The following is a 20,467-nucleotide window of genomic DNA, read 5'->3' on the forward strand; positions in this document are numbered from 1 at the left end:
TACGACTGAAATCTAAATCGTTCTCACTATAAAACTGCTTTATAGCATCAACTATAGCTGTGCTGTCACAAGCAGTTAGATGTTTGATGCCAGCAAAAACTGTCTCATGAATGTTGCTGCCACTTCTTCTAAATTTAATGTATATTATGAGCATTTTCGAAACAGAAATATCAGTACTTTCATCAATTATTAGGGTGTGAAAAGGAGACCTCCGGATTTCTGTAAATGTTTCCCGTTTAACAATGGCATTTATGCAGTCAAGGAACTCGAAAGCATAGTTTTTGCTTCTCCAGCTATCAGGTATTTTTACGTATTTAGCCATGTGATTGTGAATTTCCTGGACGGATAGCATGGACGAATTCAACTTTACCGCTAGCAATATATTATCAATTAAAATGTTAACTTCCTCTGGACTTGATTTATATCTCTGTGCGTATTCGATTCTGTTGTTCCGACTATCGGGAGTTTCTTTCAAGAAATTCATTAGAAAACCTCGGCTTTGATTGTGAAGCTTTTGAACCGCTTCTAAATGAGAATTATGATTCAGATGACGCTTTAAATAATCAATTTTCCACTCAGACCAAGTCTTCCCTGTGCTCCATTCTCCGTTAACACCTGCTTTTCGGCATAGGGAGCAAATTAATGCGTTGTCCGTGTCGCTATATTCGAATATTTCTTTCATCGCCACTGTTTTCCGTCCACTCGCGTGCGGCAACGTGGTGTCAACCAAAAACTCGGTCAGCCATTCCTTCTTAAATTGGCTGCGCTTTTTCTTTGTGCTGCTACCAAACTCTTCATTCTCTTTACGCTTCGACATTTTCGAATGGATGTAAAAATTATTTGACTGAATCTATGGAAGATCGCAAAAGAAAGTTTATGCACACGCTTCAAACGATCGAAACTTGAAAAGAACTTGCTTCATGCATGTATAGATAAACAATGGCGCTCGTGCGGCCTCAGTTTTGTAGCGCATTACTAATTTACTAGTAGTAGTACCGTGTTTCCCCGATGATAAGGCAGGGCCATCAAATAAGACAGCCCCCCCTTTTTAGACAAAAATATAAAATAAGGCACCCCCGCAAATAAGCCACCCACCGATACCTGCGCTTACCCGAATCGAGTGGTACGGTGGGTGACTTCATGTGGTGCCTAGTGCAGGAAATCACTCGCGTCTGCTCTGACCGCCTCTTCCTGCACGAAGTCGGGCCTTATCCAATCAGGAGCTGCATGTCAAAGCAGCTCCTGATTGAATAAGACCCGGCTTCTTGCAAGAAGAGGCGGTCGGAGCGTACGCGAGTCCGGCTGCCTCTCCTTGTTGGCGAGCTGAGCGGACCGTCGGGATCGACCCCCCGCACCCCCTAGGTACGCCTCTGCAAGTCTTGCCTTGCCCGGATTTGCCGCTCTCTTCCGGTGTTACCCCCCCCCCCCCCCACCCGATTCTCCTCTCGCCGCCCTGCCATCTGCCGTACGCCTCTTCCGATCGCCCCCCTCCCTGCTCGCACCCCCACCCCGACGTCCGATTCCTCCCCCAGCCTCCCCTTACCTTTGCGACGCGTTACATGGACTGCCAGCTCGCCTGCCTGCAAGCACGTGTGTGCGCTGTGACGAGAAACTTGTGCGCTGCGATGTAATATTTTGTGCGCCAGCGCACGCCAGCGCAGCTTAGCGGGAACACTCCTGTGCCGTTTCTCTCCTTTGTACTTAATTCATTTCAGCTTCACCCTCTCTCTCCATTTTTTTGACTCCACCCTCTCCCCTATGCTCTGGCATCTGTCTCTTCTCCTTCCCTTCTCTCCTCTCCTATCTCTCCCTTTCCCTCCTTGCTCTGGCACTTCCTCTCCTTCCTTTCCCTCTGGTCTGGCATTTGTCTCCTTAGTTTCTTTTCCCTCCCCCATGCCCTGGCATCTCTCTCCTTCCATCTCCCCACCCCCTCCATTATCTGGCATATCCACTCCTTCCTTTCTCTCCCTCTCTTCTTCCTTCCTTCCTTCCTTCCCCCTGGTCTGGCATCTGTCTCCTTCCTTTCTCTCCCTCCCTCCATCCTTCCTTCCTTTCCCCTGGTCTGGCATTGTCTCCTTTCCCCCCTCCATGTTCTGGTATCTTCTTTCCCTCCCTCCCATGGTCTTGGCATCTCTTTCCTTTCCGCTCCCTTCCCTGATCTTCCTCCCCCCAATTGGGTGCAGCAACAGCATTTCTCTCCCTCCCCCACCCATCAACAGATTCACTACAGGCTAAGGCGGGAGATAGGTCAGTGACGGAGGAAAGCTTACAATTTGGTGTTCTTGCTTGCTTCGAGCCTTCCTCGCTGCCGGGTTCTGCCTACTTTTTGTTTCCACAAAGGCAGGACCCGGCAGTGAGGAAGGCCCGAAGCAAGCAAGAGCAGCAAGTTGTAAGCTTCCTTCCATCGCTGACCTATCTCCCGCCTTAGCCTGTAGTGAATCTTTTTCTTGGACCTGCTTTATTCCTCTTAGGCACCTTCTCCCTCCTTTTCCGTGTGCCAGCACAGTTACTTAAGCACGCAGATGCTAGCTTCCGCCTCTCCTCTTTCTGATTGGTTCTCCTGCACAAAGCAAAACCAATGTCCTGCAGAAACAGATCAGACTGTTTTGCGGGATCAGCAGCAGAACAAAAGCAAACACAACATTGGTGTTCTTCCTGTTTTGCACACTCAGTCGTAATGAGCCTGCAGCCTCTGCCTCCAACTGCGACCATGAAAACCAACCAGCAGTAGGAAAAATTAAAAAACAAAAAAACCTGAAAACCCGCTTACTGGTGCTTAAAAAAAAATAAAAAAAGGCTGAGATGAATTCGCGACCGAGATGACAGCCAGGCGCGCACCTAAATTAGCCTGGTGGAGCGTGAGACAAAGGCACTAGGGAGAAAACTGGTCCTTTCATGTACTAATTGCTTTACACCTGTTTTTCTCTTTCTTTTAACCTGAAAACCCGCTTACTGGTGCTTAAAAAAAAATAAAATAAATAAATAAAAAAAGGCTGAGATGAATTCGCAACCGAGATGACAGCCAGGCGCTCGCCTAAATTAGCCTGGTGGAGCGTCAGACAAAGGCACTAGGGAGAACACTGGTCCTTTCATGTACTAATTGCTTTACACCTGTTTTTCTCTTTCTTTTACTCTTTTTATTTTTAATACTATTACCGTATTTTCTTGTACAATCTCTCTGGAGGCTGAACTCATGGGTTCTTGTATGTCTGATAGCTTCTGCTGCAGGGTTACTAAAAGTTGTTCCTTCCCCTTTGGACTACCTGCCTGGGAGCTTCCTGTCATGCTCAGTTTTGATCCTGCAGCTTCTCTGCTTGGTTGAAATCAGTCTATTCTCATGATTTATTTTCAGTTCCTAGTCTTTTTAAAATTTATTTCATGGGTTTGCCCACGTGCTGCGGATCAACTCTATGAGTGATCCTTCGGCAGGAGATCGCAGACATCTTAAATTTTGTCTGCTTCTGGAGGCTGCTTTGTAAGCTTAACCTGCAGTAAGCCCTCTGGACAGCCTGAAGATTGGATCGGGTCTCCGGGATCGGGAGCCATCACTCCCCTGGTTCGTCCACAAAGGGGTAGAGCGCAGGTTGCTGCGGTTCCATGGAGGTACACTGGGATCAGAACCCTGAGGGGTCCTGGTGGTCGTGATCTGTGGTGAGGCAGTCAGAAGACCTGAAAAATCCAGTTTAATCAGCTCCTGAGGTACTGATCTCCTTGTTTGTACTGTGTATTGCAGGCTGCCATAGACTTTCATTGCAGCACGTCTCTGTGGTGTCTGTGAGTCAGAGTTTGCCGATTTTGGGGGGTGCTGAAATTGTGGTTTTGGGTGGTTTCCCTGTATGCCCTGGCCCCTCATCTTTAAAATCCTAAAATCGCCATTTTTCTGCGGTTTTAACGGACATTTTTCAGACAAAATCGGCACCCACGGCGGTCATCTTGGATTTTCTTTAAAGTTTTTACAGCTATATTTTTTAGACATAGAAGCTTCATTTTTGCTCCAAATTTCACAGATGGCCACCTCAGGACAGGATGGCATGAATTCATGCTGTAAAAGCGGCGAATAGCTTGCGGTTTCGCAGCTGTGTATTCCATGCACCGTGCCCCACGAGGGGCATGAACTGTGTGTGGATTCCGCACTATCTTCCAGAGAGGCACTGCTTTCATCCGATTCCACCAGAGACATGATTCCAGCATCCAGGACACCAAAATTGGGTGATGAGGATGCTTTCATGAAACGCAAATGCAGTTCCAGGGAAAAGTCTCATAAGTCTCTTCAAAACATTCCAAATCTGAGTCCCGCAGATCAGCTCTGACTACTGGGGACTATTTTCCACCAGAATTTGTGGATATGATGTATCATGCTTTCATGAGAAAGTGGGCTATGCCTGTGTCTCCCTCTCAGACTCCGGTGCGGCGGTCTGTTCAGCCTTTGTTCATCCTGCCACTGTATCGTGCTATGGTGCGCCCGCACCTGGAGTACTGTGTTCAGTTCTGGTCGCCGTACCTCAAGAAGGACATGGAGGTACTTGAGAGGATCCAGAGAAGAGCAACTAAGCTAATAAAGGGCATGGAGGACCTCTCATATACTGACAGACTGAAAAAGCTAGGGCTTTTCTCCCTGGAAAAGCGGAGACTTAGAGGAGACATGATAGAAACCTTCAAGATCATGAAGGGCATAGAAAAAATAGACAGGGACAGATTTTTCAAATTAAGGGGATCAATAAGTACAAGGTGGCACTCAGAGAAATTGAAAGGGGAGAGGTTTAGAACAAACGCTAGGAAGTTCTTTTTCACACAGAGGGTGGTGGATACATGGAACGTGCTACCAGAGGATGTGATAAACAGGAGCACGCTACAGGGGTTCAAAGAAGCTTTGGATAGGTACTTGGAAGACAAAGGGATTGAGGGGTACAGATAAGAGTAAAGGTAGATTATAGGGATGGGATTAGAGGTAAGTTACAAAATTAATCAGGGACCACTGTTCAGGCACTAGGCCTGATGGGCCTCCGCGGGAGCGTACCGCTGAGCAAGATGGACCTCTGGTCTGACTCAGCAGGGGCAACTTCTTATGGTCTTTGGATTCCAGCATGTCGGTCTGTTCAGCCTTTGGATTCCAGCATGTCAGTCTACTCCCTTGCTGGTCTGCCTGAAAGCCAGTGGCAACTTCCTGCTATTGCCTCGGTGCCTGTGTCAATTTCTATGCTGTTGCTGTCGTACGGCTCTTTGATGGGCTCCACTGACGTGGCTAGCCTAGCGGATCTCGGGATTTCCAGAACACTGATTTCCGCAATCTGGGAGAGGATCGGATGGTGCGCAGGCTCTTTAAATCCTGTCACCTTCCTGATCTTGTCTCTGAATCCCTGTGGACATTGAAACTTGATTCAGACTCAACGGTTCAGGCGGAGCATTCCGTCATGAGTTCTAAGCCTCCGCTTTCCACTGTATTTCCGGATTACATGGATCTGGTGGAAATGCTCTTGGAGGTTTGGGAGACCCCAGAGGGTTCTCTGAAGTGCGCTAGGGCCATGGCTAAATTCCAATGACATGGTATACAACTTTCCAAGTACCTAGACCCGCCGAGGGTGGATTCAGCTGTGGCTGAGGTCACTAAACATACCTCCTTGCCTCTCGGATGAAGGGGTTGTCCTGAAGGATGTCCAGAACCAAAGACTAGATTTTGTCATAAAGCATTTTTTTTTTTTTTTTTTATTCTGCTGCGATGGGAGTGTGAGCTGCAGTGGCCACTTCCTTTGTAGCCCGGGCCTATCATACTAAACTTTGTCAGGATTCGGTATCTCGACTTCCTGGTTTCTGGAGTGAATTGTTTGGCAGACACACACTATGATATTTTGAAAGTTTTTGCTATTTTGAAAGTTATTGCTTATTCAGTTTCTGCTAGGAGAATGTTATGGATTCGCGAGTGGTTGGGTGATTCTTCATTCAAGGCTATGCTGAGCAAATTGCCTTTTAAAGGTTTGCTCTTGTTTGGCCAGGGTTTGGATGACCTGATGGCAAGTGTGCAGGACCATAAGTCTAAGGTGCTTCCTGGCTCTAGACCTCATCCAACCAGTGGGAGGGGATGATTGAATTTTTGTTCTTTCTGGAAAACTTCACAGTACGTTGGACCCCCTGCGGCGGGACAGTTTCAGAGCATCCTACAGACCTCGCTATATATAGTAAGTTGAGCCTCCAGCTTTCTCTGCTCCTTTTTAAGGGGTTTATATCTTGTTTTTCCTAAATTGGTCCTTGAGTACCCCTTGCAAGTGAGGTTTTAAGTATATTCTCAATGAATATGTATGAGATTGATTTGCATACAAGACCTCCGTTGTATGGATATTCATTGTGGATATCTTGAAAACCTGACTGGCAAGCAGGTACTGCAGGACACTGGTCTGACTTCTAGCAGCTCTGTTTTCTACAGTTCTCTATCATACTACCCCTTAACATTCACTTCCCTCCTTGTCTTATTCTCTGCCCCCCTCCTTAAGGTGCGCATAACTCCATCTACCTATTTTCAGCCACTCTAACCTAAATCTTAGACTTATATAGGAGCTTGATTCGGTTTACTTAGATTACATAAAAAGTTCGATTTAATATACAGAAAAAGGACCTGTTAGTACTCATTGGAACTATTACCTAAAAGATGTTCAAACAAATTGGTTTTCAAAACTTTACGGAAAATCTGAAGGGAAAGACAGGTTCTTATGTAAGATGGTAATTCATTCCATATTGCTGAAAATAAATATGGAAAGGAACGAGAAATTTTACTAGTAGACTTTATTCCTTTCAAAGGTGGAAAAGAGCTTATATATATGAAAGACTCTTGAACCTGAGGATCTCATGGTGCCTAAAGATAGAGACTATAGGCACAAAAAGCACATTTAAGATTTAAAAAACCCTGTTGGGCTGTTTCTTCCTTTGCAGCATTGGGTCTAACTTTTCCTTTGAGCCATGTGTTCTTCTGTACAATAATGTGGCTTAAAGGAAAAGTTTGGAATAGGGTGGCAGAGAAAGAAGCAGTCTGTTGTTCATTCATGCAGTCATGCACCATCATCTCTTGAGTTCAGGCAGTGAGGGAGGCCAAGCTATACCACACTAATGAGCTATTTCAGCAGCTTGCACAGACTTCTGTGCTCATATTATAGAAACATAGAAACATGATGGCAGAAAAATGGCCCATCTAGTTTGCCCATCCGCAGTAACCATTATGGATTACACTTTGGTTCAGAATTCTCCCAGGTGTATTATGAACTACTTATTTACCTTGTTTTATTGGTCTGTTAGTTGTGAAAGGGACAACTGTTTTGCATTCCCTACCTTTGTACTATGCAGAATTTGACAGTAACCATGTTAATTTGTATGTGTGACTTCGTTAACAAGCATCGCTAACCAATGATGAGTAAAGGACAGTGCCTGATACCTGATAGTTCATCTCCATTTTGCTTAAATTTATAAACTGTGTATTATATGTGAACATCTTTTGAGTTGAATTTTATCTTCTTCTATAATTTTTTTAATTAAAATCTAGGCAATAGAAAACTTGGATGCAGAAATGAAGCAGAAAGAAGATGTACTTAATGGTACTTTGCAGAAAGAGTTTTCCCGTCTTATTAGTGCCCTGCATTTAAGGTAATTGCTTTTCTTACTCACTTTTAACATCAAGATCAGGGAATCCCAACCTGTTTTGAAGCAAGGATGCTTTGTCAGTCTTCAGAATGTTTTGTGAATATCCACATGTTTTTGTATCTTGTATATATTTACGTGACATATTTCTAAAATATTTATGTAATGGAGGAATTATGTGCACAGCAGAATCTTTGGCCTAGGATGATCAGTTGAGAAAAGCCTCTGGGTGGGGGGAGGGTCATCAAGATTGCTGTTCAGGATGGGGTAGAGGTGGTGACAGAATGAGATTGCTGAAATGAACAGGGTGTTTGAAAGATACACTACAGAGACCCATTTTGAAGAGGGTGGGGGCTGTTTGTGCTGGTGACTGGAAGTCTTGCCTTTTCATTTTACCTTAGTCACTAACAATCTGCTTATATGAATTAGTGTAAAAAGTAGTACGCATGCTTATGTAAAACTTGGAGAGGGAAATGCAAATTTGTGAATATTTTATTAGCAGTGATGGTGAAGTTCAAAATTAACTATTAGGGGAAAAAGCACATTTCAGGAGTGTTTAGATCTACTTGGTTGAAATTCCTCTTGGTTTACATTGTGCAGGTTAAGGAATACAAATTTAGCTGGTGTTAGAGATTTGAACAAAAAGAGGAGGAATATCTGCAGAATACACAAAAGAAACAAAAGCAGAGGTGGCCTAAAAGAGGTATAACATTGGTTAAAATATGAATTAATGACTGACCCAACATGACCTGTTTAGGCACAATGCATGCATCATAGTTTGGTAGATGTTGAGATTGTTAGGCAACATGGCCATGGCCTTCACCTCCACATGACACCCATGATTCATATCCATTTGAGAACCATTCAATGGACTTTGGCTTCCCAGTGGTTGCAAGCCACTAGGAATCTAGTGGACATTATCGCTCACTCTTCCCTTACGAGAGTCTCTCGAAAAATTTGATCTAATTTGATTCAGGGCCTTCCATTCCAGTTTGCCCTCCATAAAAAACTGTGATAACGGATACATTCAGCTTGAGATGGGGAGTTCATGTAGATGGAATCCATACTTGTCAGTGGTTATCCCAGGGGATCTAGTTGCATATAAACCTGGAATTCTGAATAGGTATGAAATGCTCTGAAAACTTTCAGGGATTGGCTGATACATACCTGTTCTCATTCAAATAAACAACCAGGTTACAATGTACTTGGGCAAATCAAAAATTGAAGGCAATTGCTAAATGACATGATAGCCAGAAAAAAGCTAGCAAAATGCAACATACTCATATGTACTCATACATTATTAATGTGCCTGTTTGATCATTCATGCACAGTGCAGCGCTTGGCCTTTATTCGTATGACAGCCACAAGGTCAGAAACGTGGACGCTCCATTGCAAGATTGCACCATCAACAGAACAACATAGAAACATAGAAGATGACGGCAGAAAAGGGCTACAGCCCATCAAGTCTGCCCACTCTGCTTACCCACCCCCTGTCTATGCCCTAATGACCCAATTTCCTTATCTTGACCCTCGTAGGGATCCCACTTGGGTATCCCATTTATTCTTAAAGTCTGGCACGCTGTCTGCCTCGATCACCTGCACTGGAAGCTTGTTCCAATGATCATCCACTCTCTCTGTGAAGAAATACTTTCTGGTGTCGCCATGAAATTTTCCGTCCCTGAGTTTGAGCAGGTGCCCTCTTGTGGCCGAGGGTCCCTTGAGAAAGAAAATATCATCTTCCACTTCGACACGTCCCGTGAGGTACTTAAATGTTTCGATCATGTCTCCCCTCTCCCTACGTTCCTCGAGAGTGTAGAGCTGCAATTTGTTCAGTCTCTCTTCGTACGAGAGACCCTTGAACCCCGAGATCATCCTGGTGGCTGTCTGCTGAACCGATTCAATTCTGCGCACATCTTTACTGTAATGTGGCCTCCAGAATTGCACACAGTATTCCAGATGAGGTCTCACCATGGCCATACAACGGCATTATGACTTCAGGCTTTCGGCTGACGAAACTTCTATTGATACAACCCAATATCTGCCTTGCCTTAGATGAAGCCTTCTCCACTTGATTGGCAGTTTTCATGTCTGCACTGATGATTACTCTTAAATTTCGTTCTGCTGAAGTCCTAGTTAAAGTTTCTCCGTTCAAGAAGTACGTCCTGCATGGATTTCCGCTTCTGAGGTGCATGACCTTACATTTCTTAGCATTGAAGCCTAGCTTCCAGGTTGAGGACCAACTTTCCAGTGTAAGCAGGTCCTGTGCCATATAATTCTGTAAACTGCATTCACTTACTATATTACATAGTTTGGCGTCATCGGCGAATAGTGTTATTTTACCTTGAAGCCCTTGAGTCAGATCCCCTATGAATATGTTGAAAAGGAGTGGACCCAGGACCGAGCCCTGCGGCACTCCACTGGGCACCTCCGATGTTTTAGAGAGGGTACCACTAACCACCACCCTCTGAAGTCTGCCACTCAGCCAATCATTGACCCATGCAGTTAGTGTCTCTCCTAACCCCATCGATTCCATCTTGCTTAGCAGCCTGCGGTGTGGGACACTGTCAGAAGCTTTACTGAAGTCCAGGTACACGACATCCAAAGACTCTCCCAAGTCCAACTTTCTTGTTACCCAGTCAAAGAAGCTGATGAGATTGGATTGGCAGGACCTACCCTTGGTGAATCCATGCTGACTGGGATCCCGAAGATTCCCTTCATTCAAGATCATGTCCAATTTGCTTTTAATTAGTGTTTCCATGAGTTTGCACACTATTGATGTGAGACTCACCAGTCTATAATTCGCAGCCTCTGCAACCCTTTTTATGCAGTGGTACGACATTAGCTAATTTCCAGTCCAGGGGAACTTTCCCCTTACTTAGGGAGAGATTGAATAGCTCAGCCAACGGTTTCGCCAGGACATCGCTCAATTCTCTGAGCACTCTTGGGTGCAAATTGTCTGGTCCCATGGCTTTGATCACCTTGAGTCTTGCCAGTTCACTGTAAACTTCACCTGGTGTGAACTCAAAATTCTGAAACGGGTCTTCTGTGCTTTGTGTTGCCTTCAACTGCGGACCGTGCAGTAGTGCGCTTTCTTTGGGCAGAGAGTGAAACCTGTGGAAATTCACCATTGAATATTGACTCAGTATGGACATAGCAACATGAATCAACGAAAGGTTTATAAGTGAGTAAAAAGATTTAAAGCGGGGAAAAACAAAGGTCATTCTGATTGCCCATCAACATCTCTCACACAAGAGCATATTGACAGCTTGGATACCTTGATTGGAGAAGATGGATGGATAATGATCTCTCAATTGGCTGCAAATCTGGATATCAGCTATGGATCTGCATTTGCCATAATGCATGATGACTTAAGATACAGGAGAATCCGTGCATTATGAGTTCCCAAACAGCTTACTGATCTGCACAAGCATGTAGAGGTTGTAACCCAGTTCCTGAGGTGGTATGAAGATCTGAGTATTCTGTAGAGAATTGTCACCGGCGATGAGACATGGGTGCATCACTGTGACCTGGATAGCAAACGACAAAGCATGATGACTTTGGAAGCAGCCAAAAAAACTTCTGTGCAGGAATGCAGAAACTAGTTGAACAATACAGCAAATGGATCATCTTGCCTGGGGTCTAAGTGGAAAAGTAATATGTTCAATTTCTCAGTTACTTCTATTAAAGCTGTTAAGTATATTTTGCCTTCACTTTTTGATTAACCCTTGTATTAAATTAACAAACTGGAGGAATTCATAACTTGTGTCAGTAAGTGCTGGAGTTATGAACTTAAGTTTCCCAAAATAGGATTTTCCAGTACAATAGGTGCCATTCTAGCCAAGTGGGTTATCTCCCCATGGCTACGAGCCTCTGCAGAAGGAATCCACTCTGGATTTTTTCTATAACCCTTCTACTTCACTGAGCTCTACTACCATCTACAGTTTTTCCCTTCTGCAAATGCGAACTGGAAGGAGTGCTCTGCTCTTTTTTTCTTTGTTTTTCTTTATTCTATTCAGCGTGCCTGATTTTAAGACCAAATGGGATCTATTCACAGAGAAAGGTAGGGGAGGGTCATTGGGGTGGGCAGACTAGATGGGCCGTGGCCCTTATCTGCCGTCTATTTCTATGTTTCTATGAGTTCTTTTTGGATTTCTTTGATTTTAGAACATGGCGGTATTGCGGTATATAAGCTGTTGTTGTTGTTATTATTATTATTATTATTAAAAGGGCCACGGCCCATCTAGAAATATAGAACATGACGGCAGAAAAGGGCCACGGCCCATCTAGTCTGCCAACACTAATGGCCCACCCCCTAACTACCTCCATGAAGAGATCCCACATGCCAATCCCATCTTTTCTTAAAATCTGGCAAGCTGCTGGCCTCAATTACCTGTTGTGGAAGATTATTCCAGCAATCAACCACCCTTTCAGTGAAGAAATATTTTCTGGTATCGCCATGAAATTTCCCACCCCTGATTTTCAACGGATGCCCTCTTGTTGCCGTGGGTCCTTTAAGGAAAAAGAGATCCTCTTCCACCTTTTTATGGTGCTTGGAGCTTCTCTGTTTGTGGGTCCAGCTCTGGCTGTGTGGAGAGGAAGCAGACGGTGATCTATAGCTGACAGACTAATCCCTTGTGATACCTTTTGGCCTGCCCTCAGAAGCATTTTTTGAGCTTGGGGCCATCCTTTCTTAATTGCTGTCGGGCCTCCTTAGGAGGCTCAGCAGTGTCTCGCTGGGTGCCGACCAGTGTTCCCTCTAAGCTGCGCTGGCATGCGCTGGCGCACAAAATATTACAACGCAGCGCACAAGTTCCTCGTCACAGCGCACACAGTGTAGAGCACAGTTCTTCAACCGCCGGTCCGCAGAAAATTCCTGCCGGTCCGCGCAGGGCCGGCAAGATGGACGTTGTTAAATTTCCTGCCCTGGTGGTTTTCGCGGAAATCTTCTGTTCCTCCCAGCCTCGGGCGATCAAGACAGGCTGCCGACGTCGGGCATTCCCTCTGAGTCTCGCCTATGCGGAAACAGGAAGTTGAAACAAAATAGGCGGGACTCAGAGAGGAAAGATCCCGACGTCTGCAGCCTGTCTTGATCGCTGCCCCTGCCGAGTCGCCGAAGAGGGCTGCGGGGAAGCTGCAAGTAGAAGGGAGATGGTCAGCGTGCGCGGTGGGGGGCAGCGTGTGGATTGGGGCCATCAGCAGCGTCTGTGCTGAAAGCCTGCCCACGTGCAGAATGCGGCGGATAGGGGCCTCCGGCTCGTCTTGGGCGGCAGGGCCTGCAGTGCAAAGCTGTTTTTGCCGGCTTGGGGGGGGGGGGGTCACGAATGTGCAGGGAGCCTTCAACAGTGGCTGTCTCCTCTCCTAGCAGCTCTAAACTTACCAGGGCAGTGATTCACTTTGGCAACTTCCCCTTTCCTCAGAGGCGGCAACGGACCCAAGGCTGCCTAAGGAAATCACTTCTGCAGGCAAGTACTGAGAGCTGCTGGAAGGACAGGAAGCCACTGTTGGAGGCTGGAAAGCTGATGGATAAAGGGAGAGCTGCTACTGCACCTGGAGGGAGGTAGAAAGAGAGATGCTGCTGGGAGGGGAAGAGGGAAAGGGATGGGAAGAGAGCTACTGTTGGATAGGGGGGAGGAGGGAAGGGAGAAGGAAGAAAGGAAGGAAACAGCTGGCAGGGAGATTAGAGGAGGGAAAGGGGAGAGACAGGAATGAGAAAGTAGAGAGAGATTGATGCTGGAAAGGGGGTCAGCAGAGAAATGAGAGAGGGATAAAGATGCTAGATCTGGTGTAGGAGAGATAAAACTGAAGAAAGCAGTGAAGCTGGAATGAATGATGTAAAAAGGAGAGAGGAAGCACAGGCTGGATGGAAAGGGGAGAGGGGCATAGAAAGAAGTCAGATACATATGGAAGGGGGAGAGGCCAGACAGTGGATGGAACGGGCAGACGCTGGAAGGAAGAGTGGAAAGAAGATGAAAGCAGAGACCACAAAAGGTAGAAAAAAATCATTTTATTTCTATTTTGTCATTACAATATGTCAGATTTGAAATATATATCCTGCTAGAGACATAACTGGGGACTGCAAAGCCTAATACTATTCCTGTCATGTGTTGACTGCAGTATTCTGTTAGCATGATATTTCTGTGTAGCATTCTGTAATAATTTGGCTTGTTCAGTTTTCTTGATAGTAGAGGGGATATATGTGAAGGGGAGGGGAGACAGGGGTTTTGTTGGTCCTTGCTCTGAATATTTATATTTATAAAATGACAATTGTACAGAATATTGTTTCTTTTTATACTTTAATAAAATACGTTCAATATAAAATCATAACAGAGGCTTGTGCAGATGGGATCAGATGGTTTGTGGGGACCGAGCTTGCGGAGACTGGGTGAAAATGTGTTTTTATTTCGGTCTTAGTAGTTTGCCGGTCCACAAAATAATTATTTTATTTATGCCGGTCCACGGGTGTAAAAAGGTTGAAGAACACTGGACTAGAGTATGTCCCCATGAACCTACAAATCTTAAATTCAGTTCCATAACTGGCCTGGAACTTAAGCTGGCCTGATGCCTTGACAACATATTTATTTGGCTCATAACTTGCTGGCGCCCGATATTTTTAGCTCACAGTGAAAAAAGTTTGCTCACAACACCCGCCCGCTTAGAGGGAACACTGGTGCCGACTACATTTTTTTGCCTCCCCCTTCTAGTTGTGCATCTATCAGTCCATGGAGGAAGGGGCTCAGTCAGATGCCATGTTCAACTTTAAGCCTGAAGATCAGCACTGGAGAAGACATTCTGGATGAGGCAGTGATTTCTTCTCCCTTTCCAGCTACTTTTCAGAGCAGAGGCAGGCTGCATGCAGCACATTGCCAGCACAGGTCACAGTGTGTAAGGCTGTTATAGCCTGTGAGATGAATTGGGGGGGGGGAGGGGGCAGAAAATCCAGTTTTCAGTAGTTTGTGCTTATTTCCCTATATGGTCCCTCATCAAAAATCTTAAATTTGCCTGTTTTTGACTTTCATTTAATGTGTTCTTTTTTTTTTTTTTTGCCAAAATCCTGATCATAGGGATGATCCCACAGTCCTGTTTCTTTAAGCCCATAGCTCTACTGGATCTCATTTCTGAGTCATTGCGTGAGCTGAATTTACTCTCAGCCAGTTCCATCAACTTCCTCCTCCCTTATGAGGGTTCTGTCTTCCATGTTTCCCTGGCACCTGGACATTAACATCTTGGCCACTGAGCAGTAGGATTCTCTTGATGGATCTCTCAAGGTTGCAAGAGCCATGTCTGTATCCTATGGCACAGGAGTTCCAGCAGTTTTTTACCCAACCTAAAATTGATTGCTTAGTTGTGTAGGTTACCAAGCGCACCTCTCTTCCGAGCGAGGGCAATGTAGTGCTCAAGATATATGTAGGATTGCCATGTGATGTGGTTCTCGAGGCATTGACTTTAGGAGTCAAAAGCGGCCTCAACGGCATCCTTTGTGACATGTGCCTGTCTTTCCAAGCTATGTACTCTAGAGGGCGAGGGTGAGGAGCCTGTACTACAGCTTTTTTTTCTGGAGTGGATTATGTGGCAGATGCTTTCTGACATTATTTGTGTCATGAGTAAAGCGTCGGCTTACTCTGTGCACGCAGAATGCTCTGGATCAGTCAGTGGGCTGGAGATTCCACCTCTAAAGCTACTCTCAGCAGACTGTTTTTTAAAGGGACAGTTATTCAGAAAAGGTCTGCACGATATTATGTCTTGTGTGGTAATCCATCATTAAAGTATAACCTACTTCTAGGAGATGTCTCCACAGCCACACCATGAACTCAGCCTAGACCCTCCCACTCTCCCCTCAACCCACCCATCCCTATGCTCACATTACATATATAGACCCACCCACCAATCATCCTCCACCTGTTGCCCAACCAGTAGAATAAAAGTAACTAAATTAAAAATATAATTCAACAACCCCAATACTATACCTTAATCTTATAAGTATATATACACTTAAAAATAAAATCTCACCCATATTCCATCCCTTCCCCTAAACCACTTAACCTCCAACCACCACACCAGTCACATTTCAGCTTTACCCTCTTCTCAGCCTTACAACTACTACACTCTCTCCCATTCATGCAGATATCCATCCCACTCTACTTATATGCATCTCCACCACGGCTTAGCCCCCATGCTTCTCCCACAATCCTCCTACTCCTTCTCTTGCTCTCTGCTGGGGACATCGATCCTAATCCTGGTCCTCCAAATCATCCCTCTGCCTACTCCTGGGGATCACACTGCAGTATAACAAATCGTATTTCTGTTCCCCTTCCCCCTCGTTCCTCCATGTCCTTCTCATGTGTCCTATGGAATGCCGGCTCAGTATCCAACAAACCTTCATCCATGACCTCTTTATCTAAAAAGCTCCATCTGCTAGCACTAACTGAAACCTGGATCTGCCCTGAAGACTCCGCCTCAGCTGCTACCCTGTGTCATTTAGGGTACCTTTTCTCACACACGCCTCACTCGGATGGTCACGGAGGCGGTATAGGACTCTTACTCTCTCACCATCTTGTAAATATCAATCCCTTCTGCCTCAATCTCGCTGTTTTCCTTCCTTTGAAGATTATTCAATCCTCCTATTCGCCCCCCTGTCTCTCAAGAGTAGCGGTTATTTACCAACCCCCTGACAAATCTATCTCCTTCCTCACTGAGTTTGACTCCTGGCTCTCCTCCTTTCTTGAACCCTCATCTCCCTTCCTTATTCTCAGCGACTTCAACATCCATGTGGATGATCCTTCTGCCTCCTATATGTCCATGTTTCTCGCTCTAATGTCCTTGTATGACCTCCAGCTGTGCTTCACTGCCCCTACTCGCCAGAAAGGCCACTGCCTTGACCTCGTCCTCTCCTCCAACTGCTCTATCACCGAACTCTGCACCTCAAACCTTACCATCTCCGACCATCAGCTGTTGACCTTCACGACTCATCATCCTCCTCCCCAACCCAACCAATCACTACCCTTACGTTTAGGAACCTTCAGGCTATTGACCCTGACACGCTCTCTACCACTGTCATCTCTCCTTGCTACTATTATGTCAAACGAGCCTGCCGATGAAGCTGTCCTCTCCTATAACTCCATTCTCTCATCTTCTTTTGATACCCTTGACCCTCCTTAAACTAAACAAAACTTTTAAGCTTTTATACCGCATCTACCGCAGGCGTCTACGGAATAGTAAGACGTGCCAAACCCTAACCCTGGTTAACCCCCCCCAAATCCATTACCCCTGCGCTCCTGTGCCCAAGCTGCTGAACGTCTTTGGCTTAAATCTCGCATGCTTGCTGACATCCTTCCAATACACCCTTTCGCTTGCCAAACAGGACTACTACAATCATTTAACTCTTAGTGCCAACCGTGGCTGTCTCTTTGCCACGCTCAACTCTCTACTCAAAGTGCCCCGTCTCCCATCCCCTCTTTGCTCTCCCCCCATACGATGGCAGAGTTCTTTCGTGACAAGATTAGCAAGATCTACCTTGAATTCTCAACAAGGTCGCCTCCCCTGTCGCCCCTTCCGACTGTCCACTCTGTTGACCTCCCTTCGACAACCCTTATGACCCTTTCTTCCTTTTCTGAAATTATGGAAGAGGAAACTGCTCACTTCCTCCTCCAAATCCACCACCTGTTCTCTGATCCAATTCCTACCTGCCTACTTGGATCCATCTTTCCCGCTGTGATCCGTCCCATCTGTCACATTCTCAACCTTTCGCTTTCCACTGCTACAGTTCTAGATGTCTTCAAACATGCTGTAGTTACACCCCTCCTTAAAAAGCCCTCACTAGACCCTACGTCCCACTCTAACTACTGCCCTATCTCCCTCCTTCCCTTCCTATTCAAACTACTCAAATGTGTTGTTCACCTCCATTGCTTGGACTTCCTTTCTTCTGATAATATTCTTGACCTGCTTCAATCGGGCTTTCGCCATCTCCACTCTATGGAAACTGCCCTTGCTAAAGTGTCTACCTGTTCCTGGCCAAATCCAATGGACTCTACTCTTCTTGATCTGTCTGCTGCCTTTGACACTGTTGATCACCGCCTCCTTCTCGACACGTCCTCGCTGGGATTCTGGGGTTCTACTCTCTCCTGGCTTTCTTCCTATCTCTCTCATCGTACCTTCAGCATATGTTAAGGTGGATCCTTCTCTGCCACCATCCTGCTGTCTATTGGCGTACCCCAAGGCTCTGTCCTGGGCCATCTCCTCTTTTCTCTATATACCCTCTCTCTTGGTAAGCTGATCTTCTCTCATGGTTTTCAATATCACCTCTATGCTGACGACTCCCAGATCTACCTCCTGCACACCGGATATCTCTGTGGGAATTCAGGCCCGAATTTCAGCCTGCATGTCTGACATTGCCGTTTGGATGTCTTGCCGTCATCTCAAACTGAATATGGCTAAAACTGAACTCCTTATCTTTCTCCCTAAACCTGCCTCCCCCTATCTCTCCATTCTCTATCTCTATGGATAACACTATCCTCTTCTCTGTCTTGTCAGCTTGCAACCTTGGGGTGATTTTTGACTCCTCTCTCTCCTTCTCTGCTTAGATCCAACAGATGGCCAAATCCTGTCGCTTCCTCCTCTATAACATTACCAAAATCCGTCCTCTTCTCTCTGAACACACGACCAAAACCCTTGTCCATGTTCTTATTGCCTTGTGCTTAAACTACTGCAACGTATTTCTCTTAGGCCTTCCGCACGCCGTCTCTTGCCTCTTCAATCTGTTCAAAATGCTGTTGCGCAACTCATATTCTGTAAGAGCCGCTATTCTTACATTACCCCTCTCAAGTCGCTTCATTGGCTCCCCGTCCATTTCTGAATACAGTTTAAACTCCTCTTGCTGACAAAGTGCATTCGCTCTGAAGCCCCCCCCCCCGATATCTCTCCTCACTCATCTTCCCCTATGCTCCCCCCTGTGATCTCCGTTCATCGGACAAGCCCCTCTTATCTGTACCCTTCTCTTCCACTGCCAGCTCCAGACTACGTCCCTTCTTTCTTGCAGCACCGTATGCCTGGAACAGGTTGCCTGAATCAATACGTCGTGCTCCGTCCCTGGCAAGCTAAAGGCCCACTTTTTTGAAACTGCTTTTAAACTCTTAACTCCCCCTCACTGCTGTCAGATACCTATATCCACTATAATCTCCCCAACCCTGAAATGTCCTATCTAAATTAGATTATTAGCACTTCTGAGCAAGGATCGTCTATTGTATGTTAAAATGTACAGCTTTGCATACGCCTTTTAGCGCTATAGAAATAATAAATAGTAGTAGTAGTAGCAGTCCATTGATCCGAGACTGCCTGACAGCACTCCCAGTACCCTCTAGAGCAGTGTGTCTCAAACTTTCTCAAGCCAGGGCACACTAAAGGTAGTGGCCACGGATTGAGGAACCCAGAAGTGCGCAGACGTCGCCGTGATATCACGCATATGCGTAACCTCATTATGTCGACGTCCGTGCATGTGCAGAGGCTCGCTAGATGGGCCCTGAGACACCAGTAGGGGGTGCCAGCAGGGAAGAGGGCCAGAAAAAGGAGAGGCACTGGTGCCAGCTGATTACCTACAGCAGTGTTTCTCAACTACTTCAAGCTAAGTACTCTTTCTAAGTCTAACTTTCCTTTAGCACAGCCTCTTCTTCCCCATTGCTGGAAATCTTTGCCTCATGAACCATTTCATCGATGTACCTCTCATTTTCACAGATGCTTCTTAGTTTTTTCTCCGCCTCTTTCAGTTCTTTTACTTCCTTCATGAGGGATTCAAGCTGAAGACAACTTGTACATGGAACTACTCCCTCGGCCTGGGTAACATTTTCTGTCTGCACAAAGACAGAAGTTGTAACCTGAGCAGCAGCTTTGGTAATACGATGTTTCCCAGCCATACTGTGGTGCAGAAGTACTTACACCTGGAAGAGAGGAAAAAAAAAGGGCAGAAAAATCCTCCAAAGTAATTCCCTGTTCTTGGTTGGCTGGAGAGCCTATAAACCAGGGGTGCCCACACTTTTTGGACTTGCGAGCTAATTTTAAAATTACCAAGTCAAAATGATCTACCAACAATAAAATTAAAAAAAAAACCAAAACAACAACCCACAAAGCACACTGAAAGGCAGAGAAAATGTTAATTATCATTCATATTCTGGGGTTTTTCAAAGAAGTCAAGGCAGATGACAATGCAATGTCACCTCAGTAACAACCATACAAAAATAGACAAATATACCCCCTCCCTTTTTACTAAACCGCAATAGCAGTTTTTAGCGCAGGGAGTTGCGCTGAATGCCCAGTGCTGCTCTCGACGCTCATAAACTCCCTGTGCTAAAAAAACGCTATTGCGGTTTAGTAAAAGGGGGCCATAGTGCAAAATATAGACAGCCGATATAAATTCTCAAAACGGACACATATTGATCACTAAATTGAAAATAAAATCATTTTTCCTATCTTTGTTGTCTGGTGATTTCATGAGTTTCTGGTTTCACTTTCTTCTTCTGACTGTGCATCCAATATTTCTTCCCTGCTTTCAGCCTCCTGTATGCTTCCTCTTCTCCAGACCTCATTCTCTCTCGCAAATTTTTCTTTCTTTTTCCCTGCCCCCTTCTTTTTTTCTGTCTTCCTGCCACCCTTTCTTTCTCTCTCCGTGCCCCCTTTCTTTCTATCTCCCTGTTCCCCCCTTTCTTTCTGTTTCCCTTCTTTCTTTTTCCCTGCCCTCCCCCAAGCCACTAGGTTTGCTGCCGCTGCCTTCGGGGAACAGGCCCCCAAGCCACCGCCGCTCCAAGCTCTCCCTGAAGAAGCATTGGACCAACCAGCATTCCTCTCCCCGACATCAATTCTG

General features: G+C 45.7%; 1 protein-coding gene across 5 annotated transcripts in view; it reads left to right on the forward strand.

Moving 5' to 3' along the window:
- RNF17 (ring finger protein 17) overlaps positions 1-20,467 on the forward strand; it is a 510,797-nt gene that overhangs the window by 123,632 nt on the left and 366,698 nt on the right. For all 5 annotated transcript variants that reach the window (XM_033948471.1, XM_033948470.1, XM_033948472.1 and 2 more), the window contains one exon: positions 7,526-7,626. In XM_033948471.1, coding sequence (XP_033804362.1) covers positions 7,526-7,626 — 101 coding nt within the window. The remainder of the gene's footprint in view (positions 1-7,525; positions 7,627-20,467) is intronic.

The sequence above is a fragment of the Geotrypetes seraphini genome, chromosome 6 (assembly GCF_902459505.1).
Source record: "Geotrypetes seraphini chromosome 6, aGeoSer1.1, whole genome shotgun sequence".
In the NCBI taxonomy this organism is placed as follows: domain Eukaryota; kingdom Metazoa; phylum Chordata; class Amphibia; order Gymnophiona; family Dermophiidae; genus Geotrypetes; species Geotrypetes seraphini.